The sequence below is a fragment of the Nicotiana tomentosiformis genome, chromosome 12 (genome assembly GCF_000390325.3).
Source record: "Nicotiana tomentosiformis chromosome 12, ASM39032v3, whole genome shotgun sequence".
NCBI classification, from domain to species: Eukaryota; Viridiplantae; Streptophyta; class Magnoliopsida; order Solanales; family Solanaceae; genus Nicotiana; species Nicotiana tomentosiformis.
The window spans coordinates 31674923-31688788 of record NC_090823.1 but is presented as its reverse complement, the minus strand read 5'-3'; the positions used below and the strand labels follow the sequence as shown (position 1 = coordinate 31688788).

At 41.9% G+C, this 13866-nt stretch overlaps 1 protein-coding gene across 1 annotated transcript; it reads left to right on the top strand.

Annotated features, from left to right (window-relative positions):
- Positions 1 to 9829: 9829 nt before the first annotated feature.
- On the top strand, positions 9830 to 10138 carry LOC138902422 (uncharacterized). The gene has a single exon (XM_070190288.1). It carries the CDS (start codon positions 9830 to 9832, stop codon positions 10136 to 10138), a length of 309 nt encoding a protein of 102 aa, XP_070046389.1.
- The last annotated feature ends 3728 nt before the right edge of the window (positions 10139 to 13866 follow it).

Genomic DNA, 13866 nt, shown 5'->3' with positions numbered 1-13866 from the left:
CTACGTTTCTTTGGGGAGTAATAATAAAGTAGGAAAAGAAAGAAAAATAAAAAAGTGCAGAAGTCAGTTTCAGCCTTTGTACAAGTAATAGGCATACAGAGCAGTTAGTTCATGTATTCAGGCAAGCACGGTCTCCTAAAAGTCATGGGACCTCTCTTTGCCGGAGGTAGGCCTAAGTCGCGAATATTTGACAAACAATTAGATTTGACACATTCAAATCCGAAGCAAATTCTTTTTTCATTGATAGTGTTTGGATTGTAATAAGTGAGAGCAAAGGTTACATCATTTTTTCCATCATTCACAGAACTACATGGGCTCAAACAAACTTGCCCTTAGGGAAATGAGAAAGTTTGGGATAAAGGTACATAGCGGGAAAAGGTAGGGAATCAACTAACTTCTAGTAACCATCCTCGGAATCATTCGCCATCTCCTCTTCTTCTTCTGGTTCTTCTTCAAATTCCTTCCATCATCATTGAATTCAGATTCTTCCTCAGGATCTTTCTTTGGATCTGTCTCGGACTCTATCTGGATACACTCTACTACTCGATCATTATCATCGGCGGGTGGCAACATGTGATCAATTGATCCTGAGACCACTTGGCAGTGCATAGAGGTAGTCACAAGATAGTGTGACAATATCGCATGATAAATTTGCAAAGGCACCACTGCGTCCTCCAGCCAGGCTATTCCTTCCCTGCTTGGTCGGGATATCTCGTCTTCTTTGTTGATCCAGACATAATAATCCGGAGTGCACCACGAGTTTTGACCCATTGGCATTTTGACCAGATCATTCCACTCTTCCTGGATCCTTCTTATCCTTGGTATTGGGATCTTCCGGTTGTACTCATCCTTAGACTATGTTGTCCTCATCCAGAGAGGTACATCCTAAATCAATCTGAACTGCGTGAGAAACTTGAACTAGATGCCCTCAAGTCCTATCAGCTTGATGAAATATTTTTGAGGAGTCCTTAGGATTGCTCTTTTGCCTAGCCATGACATCTTCCAATTTACCCATTCTCCATTTAAGTTAGTCAACATCTCTCTCCACTCTTTCTGTCCGTGTGGGGAGACCCAATGTCTCATCCTTTCGTTGTGACTTCGAATCATGTTGCTGACGCTCACAAAATAGTCAACTGTGGCCTCTCGCTGAAGGAAATACACTGTGGCCCAGATTTGAAGCAGCATGTTACAACCCTTAAAGAAATCATATCCCCGGGAACATGAGGATAAATCTCTGAGAATCTCTGCTAACACCATAGGTACCAGCATGGCTTGGAGGTTGCCTCACAATATTGCTAGAACCACGAGTAGCATTGATATTGATCCGTCCTCTTCTTTGCGGGAAAACCAACACCCCAGTAGCGCCAAAGAGAAGGTTATGGGCCATAGACTCTCCCACGTTGCCTGATCACATTGACATTCTCCCAAGTACCATTCATAGCTTTCACAATGTTCGCACCTATCGAACAATTGATCAGGCTTACCCATCCATCCTCGATGTTTCTCGAACCCCGACTATTTTCCATACCCAAAGCATCAAGAAACCTATAGCTGGGCATGGTGACTGGTAGTATCGGTTTCCTCCCTATAAATAGCAGCTCCATGAAACTGGTGACTTTTTCCAACATTGGTACTAACTCACAATCAACAAACTTGAACACCACCTCGGCCGGGTCCCATAACTCTATCAGCAGGTGAGTAAGCACCTTGTCAGCTCGGATATTTAGCAAGGCAGCCAGTGCTTCGAGGTGTGTCCTAATTTCGTCTCCATGTTCTCGGTGGATATCTTTCCACCATTGCTTTAGCTTGTGTGGTGTTGTAACGACCTGGCCGGTCATTTTGAGTGTATTAGACCCGATTCCCTATTTATTTACTTCTCTGTGTTATATTATGGTTATGTGACTTGTCAGGGTGTTTAGTTTTGGTTTCGAGTGAGTTTTAGAGTGAAATGGGACAAATAGTCCCAAAGTTGAAGGTTTAAGTTATAAAAGTTGACCGTAGTTTGACTTGTATGAAGATGACTCTGGAATGGAGTTTTGATGGTTCCAATAGCTCCCTGTGGTACTTTGGTCTTAGGAGCGTGTCCAGATGTTGATTTGGAGGTCCGTAGGTCGTTTCAGCATGAATTGGCGAAAGTTGGAAAATGCAAGATTTTGAAAAGTGTAACCGGGAGTTGACTTTATTGATATCGGGGTTGGATACCTATTTCGGAAGTTGGATTAGGTACGTAATAGCAATTATAACTTGTGTTTGAATTTTGAATTCAATTGGAGTTTGTTTGGATGAATCAGCATCGATTTCAGAATTTGAAAGTACATAGTTCATAGGTTTGAATTTGGGTTGTGATTCGTAGAATTTATGTTGTTTGATGTGATTTTCGGCCTCAAGTAGGCCCATTATGTGTTTTGGAACTAGTTGGTATATTCAGGTGGGGTCTCGGGGTCCCTGGTGTGATTCTGATCGAATCCAAAACAAAATTAGACTTGTATGATTGCTGAAGATTTCTAGCTTCTGAGGCCATCGCACCTGCGGAGAGACTGGATGTAAGTGCATACTTGCAAAAGTGAGCTGTGGATCACAGAAGCGGAGCTTGCAATGCCCAGCTAGGGTCGTATAAGCGGGCTGGTCTCCGTAAAAGCGACGTCACTTCTGCGATGGAAGGAAGTGCAGGTGCAAGCTGGTTCGCAGGTAGGGCATTTTCGGCGCCGGTGCGCATGTGCATATGCGATCTTGTTCCCATAGAAACGGAGGGTGATGAATTAAGTCATGGCCGCACCTGCGATAAGAATTCCGCAGATGCGGCAGTTGGGTCGCAGGTGTGAATTACCTGGGCAGAAAAAGGGAAATTCCGAGGGTTTGATTCATAATTCATTTTTGGACTTAGGGAGCTCGGTGGGAGGCGATATTTCGAGGGTTCTTCAAGGAAATATTTTGGGTAAGGAATCCTAACTTTGTTTTTGTTAATTTACATGAATCTATTGTTAATTTCATCATTAAATTAGTGTTTTGGAGTTGGAAATTGGGGAAAAATAGTAGAAACTTCTTAGACTAAACTTTTGAGTTTTGAAAGGCGAATTGAGGTCAGATTTGAGTAATTCTTGTATGGTTGGACTTTATATTGAATGGGTTTTCGGATTTTATAATTTTGGTTGGGGTTCTGAGATGTGGGTTCGAGTTGACCTTTTGGGTTGACTTTTTAATTTTTCGCAAAGATCGTAATTTTCATTGTTTGAGTTAGTTTCCCATAGTTATATATATAGAGTGAAATTGTTTTGGCTAGATCAAGCCGTTTGGAGTTGGATAATCGAAGGAAAGGCCTTCTATTTGATTGATTTAGCATGGTTTGTGGTAGGGAGCTCGGTGGGAGGCGATATTTCAAGGGTTCTTCAAGGAAAACTTTGGGGGTAAGGAATCCTAACTTCGTTTTTGTTAATTTACATGAATCTATTGTTAATTTCATCATTAAATTAGTATTTTGGAGTTGGACATTGGGGAAAAATGGTAGAAACTTCTTAGACTAAACTTTTGAGTTTTGAAAGGCGAATTGAGGTTAGATTTGGGTAATTCTTTTATGATTGGACTTGATATTGAATGGGTGTTTGGATTTTAAAATTTTGGTCGGGTTCCGAGATGCGGGTCCTAGTTTACCTTTTGGGTTGACTTTTTAATTTTTCGCAAAGATCGTAATTTTCATTGTTTGAATTAGTTTCCCATAGTTATATTTATAGAATGAAATTATTTTGGCTAGATCGAGCCGTTCGGAGTTGGATAATCGAGGGAAAGGCCTTCTATTTGATTGATTTAGCGTGGTTTTTGGTAAGTGACTTGTCTAACCTTGTGTGGAGGAATTACCCCTTAGAGTTGGTGTTTTTTTTTATATGTGAAAGCCGTGGACGCAAGGTGGCGAGTGTGTACACGGGCTAAATGTGGAAATTGCAGAGTTTAGTTGTGTAGATCCCTTCTATGCCTTAATTTAGTTTCCTTAACAAGTTATAGTCATTATTTTTAGTGTAATTTCACATGTCTACTTGTGTTATCTCGTACTTGCTAATTGCCATACATGTTTAGTTGAAGTTCTTGTTTCCTTTATTACGTATTCATTATTTAACTTTTGAATTCCTTACTTGAAATTGCCATTCTTGAAATATCTTGTTGTTGAAATTAGTATTGAGTTGCAAAGGCCGTGATTCTTACTGAGGCTAAGTTTTAAGCTGTGAAATATCATTCAATTGAGTTATTCTTTTAGTTGTTATTGTTGAGACTTTGTGTACATTGTTGTTGAGCCGAGGCTCCTTATTGTGAAATTCTGTTATTATTTGGTTGCTCTGGCAAGTTGTGATATATGGTACTTAAGGTGTGATTTGTGATACGTTGTGATATTAATAGGCATATAGTGGTATAAGGTTTAGGGGTTGAAACGCATACGGTGAGATAAGGTTGGCTTGATACGCGCGGTAGGGGAACCCGCGGTGATATAAGGAAAGGTTGCGAGTTACTTTTGTGATTTGGGACTACGAGGTTGTACTTCGATAGTGGCCCTTGTTGATCTTTCTCTATTTGATGTACTTGTCCTAGTTGTTTGTTTCCTTACACATGTTAATCTTTGTTCTTTCCGTGTTATAATACCTGTCTTGATTTTGTGCAGTTAACTTTTAGTAAATTCCTTATTTGTTTCATTTCCATTGTCATTACCATTGTATTGTTATATCTTTCGTCATGTTTCTTATTATTTTTTCCAGTAGGGCCTTGACCTGACCTCATCACTACCCTACTGAGGTTAGGCTTGATACTTACTGGGTACCGTTGTGGTATACTCATGCTACGCTTCTGCAAATATTTTTGTGCAGATCCAAGTGCTTCCAATCAGTCCCGACACTAGTTAGCTAAGTTTGCATTTGGAGACTTCAAGGTACACCTGCCCACGTCCACATGCCTTGGAGTCCCCTTCTATCCCTTTTTTTTATATTTTTCTTTCTTTACCAGACACAATTGTATAGGAATGATTTTGGTATTGTCATAGAGATTGTGACTTGTACTACACCGGGTTTTAGGCTATTGTATACACATTGAGCTGTAGAGATCTCATTTTTATATATTTTGTTGAGTTTTGAGATTTTCAAATTATTGTTTCATTCATTTCCGCATGTTTGTTAGGCTTACCTAGTCTTAGAGACTAGGTGCTATCACGACATCCTATGGGGGAAATTTGGGTCGTGACAATTTGTTATTAGAGCTCTAAGTTCATAGGTGTTACGAGTCACAAGAAGGGTTATTAGAGTCTCGCAGATCGGTACGGAGATGTCTGTACTTATCTTCGGAAGGTTATGGAACTATTAGGAAAAGCTTCACTTCTTTGATTCCTTATCGTGCGAATTTGTTTTCTTTGAGATTCCAAATTTCTGTCTTTTTATTCTCTTGCAGATGTTGAGGACACGTATAACAGGATCAGATGACCAGAAACCCGCGCCCCCTACTAGAGCCGCGAGAGGCCGAGGACGTCCATGTGGTGCAGCCAGAGCACCAACACGATCTTCTATAGAGGCGCCACCAGTAGCTCCAGTTGGAGAGCAGGCACCTAACATGCCTGTTACTGCCCCAGCACTTTAGGTGACCCTCACCTAGTTTCTGAGCATGTTTGGTACTCTAGCTTAGGCAGGGTTGATCCTACTTTCTCCTCCCACATCTCAGGCCAGGGGAGGAGCACAGAGTCCTGCAGCCCTTACCCTAGAGCAGCGTTTCCAGGTTGAACAGGTCCCAGAGGTCATACCAGTACAGTCGGTTGCCTCCTTTTAGCCCGAGGTTAGGGCAACATCTTCTGAGGGGGAGCAACTCAGGCTCGAGAGGTACACAAAGTACCACCCTCCTACTTTCAATGGCTTGATGACAGAGGATGCCTAGGGTGTTCTTGAGGAGTTCCACTATATCCTCCATACTATGGGAATTGTGGAGTCCAGTGGGGTTGCTTTCACTACATTCCAGCTTAAGGGAGCGACTTACTAGTGGTGGCAGGCATATGAGTTGGGTTGCCCGGCCGAGGCACCTTCACTCACCTGGGATCAATTCTTAAATATGTTTATGAGGAAGTTTGTTCCCCAGAGTCTTAGGGATGCATCGCGCACAGAGTTTGATAAGTTGTGTTAGGGTTCTATAACCATATCAGAGTATGCAGTCTGGTTCAGTGATTTGTCCAGGAATGCACTAGCCTTGGCTGATACTGTTAGATAGCGAGTTTGTCGATTTATCGGGGGGGCTCAACCCTGGTATCAAATTCAACATGGACCGAGAGTTGGATATGGACATCCCATACCAGCATATAGTGGAGATCGCTAGGAGGTTGGAGGTTATGTTCACCCGAGAGAGAGAGAGAGGAGAGGGAGGCCAAGAGGTCTCGAGATTCTGGCACATACAGTGGTGCCCGTGCCACAGTTGCAACCCGTCATGGTAGGGGCTATGTGAGTCGCCCTATTTATTCAGCACTTCCAGCTTCCAGCCATATTCCGGCCATATATAGGACCCAGGTTCCCCATTATACACCGCCATTATCTAGTGCACCTCCTACACGGGGTGCTTTCAGCGGCTAGTCCAACCGATCAGGCCTAAGCCACTCACAACAGCCACGTCCTCCGAGAGCTATTTTTAGCGTGGAAACACTCGTTATATGGTGAAAGACTGCCCTAGACTCATGAGCGGTGCTCCTTCACAGAATACATAGGCTCCGCATATTCCACCAGGTTTTCATGCCATAGTTACCGCACCAGTTGCCACTCCACCTGCACTGCCAGCTAGAGGTGGAGGTCAGGCAGGTAGAGGTTGACCTAGAGGGGGAGTGCAAGCAAGATATTGTGCTCTTCCTGCTAGGACGGAGGCGGTTGCATCCGACTCAATTATCACAGGTATTGTTCCGGTTTGTCATAGAGATGAATCAGTCTTATTTGATCCAGGCTCCACTTATTCCTATGTATCATCTTACCTTTCTCCATATTTGGGTGTATCCCATGATTCTTTGAGTTCTCCTATCTATGTGTCCACACCTATGGGAGATTCCCTTGTTGTTGACCGTGTTTAGTTGTTCTTGGTGGTTTTGAGACCAGAGCAGATTTATTGTTGCTCAGTATGGTAGATTTTGATGTTATTTTGGGCATGGTTTGGTTGTTTCCCCATAAGTTTATCCTCGATTATCACACCAAGACGGTGGCGTTGGCTATGCCAAGTTTTCCACGGTTAGAGTGGAAAGTTACTTTAGATTATGTTCCTAGCATGGTGGTGTCATTCCTTAACGCACAACAGATGGTTAGAAAGGGGTGTGATGTGTATATAGCATATATAAGAGATGGAAGTGTTGATACTCCTACCGTGGAGTCAGTTTCAGTAGTGATGGATTATCCAGATGTATTCCCGGCGGCTCTTCGGGGCATGTCACCCGACAGACATATCAATTTTGGTATTGATTTGTTACCGGGCACTCAACCCATTTGTATTCCTCCATATTGTATAGCCCCACCATAGCAGAAAGAGTTAAAGGAGCAGTTGCAGAAGTTGCTTGATAAGGGTTTCATTCGACCCAGTGTATCACCTTGGCGTGCTCCAATCTTGTTTGTAAATAAGAAGGATGGTGATATACGCATGTGTATTGATTATCGCTAGTTGAACAAGGTTACAGTGAAGAACATATATCAATTGCCACACATGGATGACCTATTTGATCAGCTATAGTGTACTAGAGTTTCTCTAAGATTGAGTTGCGTTTAGGCAATTATTAGTTGACGATTCGGGAGCTAGATATCCTGAATACTACCTTCAGGATTTGGTATGGTCCTTACGAGTTCCTTGTGATGTCATTTGGGTTGACCAATGTCCCATCAATATTCATGCACTTGATGAACAGTTTATTCCAACCCTATCTTGACTCATTCGTCATTGTGTTCATTGACGACATTCTAGTGTACTCTCGGAGCAGGGAGGATCATGAGCAGCACCTGAGGACTGTGCTTCAGACCTTGAGAGAAAAGAAGTTGTATGCAAAGATTTTCAAAGTGTGAATTCTGGCTTGATTCAGTGGCGTTTTTAAGTCATGTAATGTCTAGTGAGGGGATCAAGGTAGATCTGAAGAAGATTGAAGCAATGTAGAGTTGGCCCAGACCGTCTTCAGCTACTAAGATCCAGAGTTTTCTTGGTTCGGCAGGGTATTACCGTCGATTCGTATAGGGTTTCTCATCTATTGCTGAACCTATGACCAGAGTAACCAAGAAGGGTGCTCCATTCAGACGGACTAAGGAGTGTGAGGAGAGATTTCAAAACTCAAGACAGCTTAGACTACAACCCTAGTGTTGGTGTTGCCTATGAACTCGGGGTCTTATACTGTGTACTGTGATACGTCGCGTATTGGTCTCAGTGCGGTATTGATGCATGACGGTAGGGTAATTGTCTATGCATCTAGAGAGTTGAAGGTACGCGGGAATAACTATTATGTCCATGTCCTTGAGTTAGCATCTATTGTTCATGCCTTGAAGATTTGGCGGCACTATTTGTACGGTGTCCCTTGTGAGGTCTATATCACCCACCAGAGTCTACATCATCTGTTCAAACAGAAGGATCTTAACTTTCGGCAGTGGAGGTGGTTAGAGTTGCTTTAGGATTATGATATCACCATTTTATATCATCCAGAAAGGCCAATGTGGTGGCCGGTAACTTGAGTTGTAAGGTAGAGAGCTTGGGTAGTTTAGCATATCTATCGGTAGCAGATAGTCCATTAGCCTTATATGTTCATGCCTTGGACAATCGGTTTGTTAGATTGGATGTTTCTGAGATGAGTCGAGTTTTGGCTTGTGTGGTTTATCGTCCATCTCTATATGATCACATCAGATATCGTCAGTATGAAGACCCCCCGTTTTCTTGTCCTCGAGGACACAGTTCAACACGATGATGCCAATGAGGTCACTATTGGGGATGACAGTGTGTTACGAATACATGGCAGGCTTGTGTACTCCATTCATCTGGGTGCCGCCAAGATGTATCAGGACTTAAGGCAACATTATTGGTGGAGGAGAATGAAGAAGGGCATAGTGGAGTATGTAGCTCGATGCATAAGTTGCCAACAGGTGAAGTATGAACATCAGCGTCCAGGTGGATTGCTTTAGAGGCTAGAGATTCCAGAGTGGAAAGGGGAGTGGGTTACTATGGATTTTGTTGTTGGGCTCCCACAGACTCAGAGGAAGTTCGATGCCGTATGGGTAATTGTGGATAAATTGACCAGGTCAACTCATTTCATTCCAGTGGTGACTACTTATTCTTTAGAGAAACTGGCTCACGTCTATAATCGTGAGATTGTCAGGCTTCATGGCATGCCGATATCCATCATCTCTGTCCGGGGTACGCAGTTTACATTGTGGTTCTGGAGAGCCATATAGAATTAGTGAGGCACGAGGTGGAGTTGAGTACAATATTTCACCCTCAGACGGGCGGATAGTCCAAGCGCACTATTTAGATATTGGAGGATATGCTTCGTGCGTGTGTGATGGAGTTTGGGGGTTCTTGGGATTAGTTCTTGCCGCTTGCGGAGTTTGCCTGCAATAACATCTACCAGTCGAGCATTCGGACGGTTCCGTATGAGGATTTGTATGGGAGGTGATGTCGGTCTCCGATGGGTTGGTTCGAGCCGGGTGAGGCTAGAGTATTGGGTACAAATTTGGTTCAGGATGCTTTGGAAAAGGTTAAATTTATTCAAGACCGACTTCACACAACCCAATCTAGACAGAAGAGTTATGCGGATTGGAAGGTTCGCGACGTTGCATTCATGGTTGGGGAACGGGGTTTGCTCTGGGTTTCGCCCATGAAGGGTGTTATGAGGTTCGGGAAGAAGGGAAAGTTGAGCCCTAGGTATATTGGACCTTTTGAGATTCTTGAGTGGGTTGGAGAGGTGGAGTACATTCTAGCACTACTACCTAGTCTAGCTGCAGTTCATCCAGTATTCCATGTTTCGATGCTCTGGAAGTATCACAGTGATCCATCTCATGTGTTAGACTTCGTCTTATTGCAGTTGGACAAGGATTTGTCTTATGTTGAGGAGCCGGTTGCCATTTTGGACAAGCAGGTTCGAAATTTTAGGGCGAAGAACATTGATTTAGTGAAGGTTCAGTAGAGAGGTCAACCAGTTAAGGAGGCGACTTTGGAGACCGAGCATGATATGCATAGCCGTTATCCTCATCTTTTCGCCACTTCAGGTATGTCTCTATAGTCGTTCGAGGATGGACATTTGTTTTAAGAGGGGAAAATGTATTGACCTAGTCGGTCATTTTGAGTGTATTAGCCCCGATCCCCTATTTATTTCTTTCTGTGTGTTATATTGTGGTTACGGGACTTGTTGGGGTGTTTGGTTTTGGTTTCGGGTGAGTTTTGGAGTTGTATACATCCCTAGGCTGGAGGTTTAAGTTATAAAGGTTGACTGTCATTCGACTTGTGTGAAGATGACTCCAGAATAGAGTTTTTATGGTTGTAATAGCTTTGTATGGTGATTTTGGTCTTAGGAGCGTGTCCGGATGATGATTTGGAGGCCCGTATGTTGTTTCGGCATGAATTGGCGAAAATTGGAAAATGGAAGATTTTGGAAAGTTTGACCGGGAGTTGACTTTATTGATATCAGGGTCGGATCCCAATTTAGGAAGTTGGAATTGGTACGTAATGTCAATTATGACTTGTGTGCGAATTTTGAAGTCAATCGGAGTTGGTTTGGTATGAATCGATATCTGTTTCAGAATTTGGAAGTTCATAGTTTATAGGCTTGAATTTGGGTTGCGATTTGTAGATTTTATGTTGTTTAATGTGATTTCGGGCCTCGAGTAGGTCCGTTATGTTTTTGGAACTAGTTGGTATATTCGGACTAGGTCCCGTGGGCCCTGGGTGTGATTCAGATCGAATCATAACAAAATTAGACTTGTTAGATTGCTGAAGATGTCCAGGTTCTGGTGTCATCGAACCTGCAGAGGGCATGGCCACAAGTGAGGACTTGCAAAAGAGAGCTATGGACCGCAGAAGTGGAGCTGGACAAGCCCAGATGGGGTCGTAGAAGCGAGGTCACTTCTTCAATGGAAGGAAGCGCAACTGCGAGCTGGTTCGCATGAGTGATGTTTTCAACGCAGGTGCGCATGTGCAGTTGCGGCCTTATTCTCGTAGAAGCGGTATTTAGGTTGCAGGGGCAAATTACCTAGGCATAAAAGGGAAAATTTTGAGGGTTTGGTTCATAATTCATTTTTGGACTTACGAAGCTTGGTGGGAGGCGATATTTTGAGGGTTCTTCAAGGAAAACTTTGGGGGTAAGGAATTCTAACTTGGTTTTGGTTAATTTAATGAATCTATTGTTTATTTCATCATTAAATTAGTGTTTTGGAGTTGGAAATTGGGGAAAAATGGTAGAAACTTCTTTAGACTAATCTTTTGAGTTTTGAAAGGCGAATTGAGGTCGGATTTGGGTAATTCTTGTATGGTTGGACTCGATATCGAATGGGTGTTTGAATTTTATAATTTTGGTCGGGTTCCGAGATGCGACCCCGGGTTGACATTTTGGGTTGAATTTTTAATTTTTCGCAAAGATCGTAATTTTCATTGTTTGAATTAGTTTCCTACAGTTATATTTATAGAATGAAATTGTTTTGGCTAGATTCGAGCCATTTGGAGTTGGATAATCGAGGGAAAGGCCTTCTAGTTGATTGAGTTAGCATGGTTTTAGGTAAGTGACTTGCCTAACTTTGTATGGGGGAATTACCCCTTAGAATTGGTATTGTTTGTGATAAGTGTGATATGTGAAAGCTGTGTACGCAAGGTGACGAATGTGTACACGGGCTAAATGTTGAAATTTCTGGTTTTAGCTGTGTAGATGCCTTTTATGCCTTAATTGAGTTGCCTTAACATGTTATAGTCATCATTTTAGTCTAATTTCACATGTCTACTTGTCTTATCTCGTACTTGCCAATTGCCCTACATGTTTATTTGAAGTTCTTGTTTCCTTTATTTCGTATTCATTATATAACTATTGAATTCCTTACTTGAAATTGTCATTCTTGGAATATCTTGTTGTTTAAATTAGTATTGAGTTGCAAAGGCCGTGATTCCTACTGAGCCAAAGTGTTAAGTTGTGAAATATCATTCAATTGAGTTATTCTTCCGGTTGTTATTGTTGAGACTTTGTGTACATTGTGATTGAGCCGAAGGCTCCTTATTGTGAAATCCTGTATTGTTTGGCTTCTCTGGTAAGTTTTGATATTTGCCACTTGAGGTGCGATTTGTGACATGTTGTGATATTGATACGCATGTGGTGGTATAAAGTCTGGGAGTTGAAAAGCATGCGGTGAGATAAGTTGGGCTTGATACGCGTGGCTAGTAGGGGAACTACTAGAGGCCATGCGGTGTGATAAGGTGGGCTAAAATACGGGATGCTATTTCGGAAAAAATGATTATTAAAACAATATGTAAAGGCTCTCGCAGTGATATAAGGAAAGACTGTGAGTTACTTTTGTGATTTGGGACTACGAGGCGGTACCTCGGTAGTGGCCCTTGTTGATCTTTCTCTATTTGTTGTACTTGTCCTAGTTGTTTGTTTTGTTAACATGTTAATCCTTGTTCCTTTCGTGCTGTAATATCTGCCTTGATTCTATGCAGTTAACTTTTAGTAAATTCCTTATTTGTGTGTTAGCCTTACCTAGTCCTAGAGACTAGGTGCCGTCACGACATCCTACGGAGGACAGTTTGGGTCATGGCAGGTTCTCCCATCACCATTTTGATCTTGGGGATAGTTTGGTTGATTTCCATTTCTGAAGTGGGTAGAGAAAAAGGATTTGATAAGTGTTTGCTTCGGATATCGAGTGTCTCATCATGATTGTTTATTCTATCCATAGAAGTTATGTCGTTGGGTACATGACCCGTTGACATTAGGGCGGTTTTTCTAATCTTGTGTGGATGCCAATGACCGACACACCTAAGGTTTATGCAATATGACTTATGTTTGCTAGAGCAGAGTGTTTCCTACTTTGGAATTGAACTGAAAACTATGAGAAGCTATGTTAGTTGACCCGACAAAGCCATTCTCTGAAACTGAAGAATTTTGAAAGAAGGTTCAGAGGGGTGTAAAAGACAACCCTTGCGTGCCATCGTCTGTGATAGTGTACGGCCAAGACTCGATAGGAAGAAGTGTGATGAAAATATATATAAAGCGGTAACAGATAATGATGTAGTAATAACAGTTCAAGATAAGAAGACATGCATAATAATGAACAAGTAAGGTAGGTAAGAATATAATTACAAATTAAACACAGTTAAAGTAGTGTACAAACAATCTTAAGTTCAGGTCTAGTCTAAGTCTGCTAAGGTCAGAACCTAAGTGTGAAATCCCAAGCAGAGACGACATGTTGTTGCACCCTATTTTGCACAAGTCAAAACAAGATTCGACTTGTGGTTTCCCTGTTGATGATAAAAGAGAGTCGCCACCTAATATATAAAGGTATACTAGGGTACCTATTTAATTACTAAGGTCATTTCTTTATTAGTCTGCTAACCAGTGAGATTTTGTGTAAGGGTTCTTGTTCTTCTAAGGGGAAGGTGTTAAGAACCCCTTAAAATCTACTTGAGGTAGCTCCATAGGACTTAGATTAGATTTAAATGATTAGCTATCTATATTCAGCTTAACTAGTGTCAAAGAGGTACAATATACTATATTAATTTAAAACATGATATTTACAAGGAGGATGTGTAGTTTAAAAAGGATGTAGATTTAAAAGAGTCTTGAAGATAATGTTTATATATAACTGAAAGAGTTTAAAATATGTACATGATGTTTATGTTTAAGAAATATGCGAGAAAGGACTAAGTTATAAACCA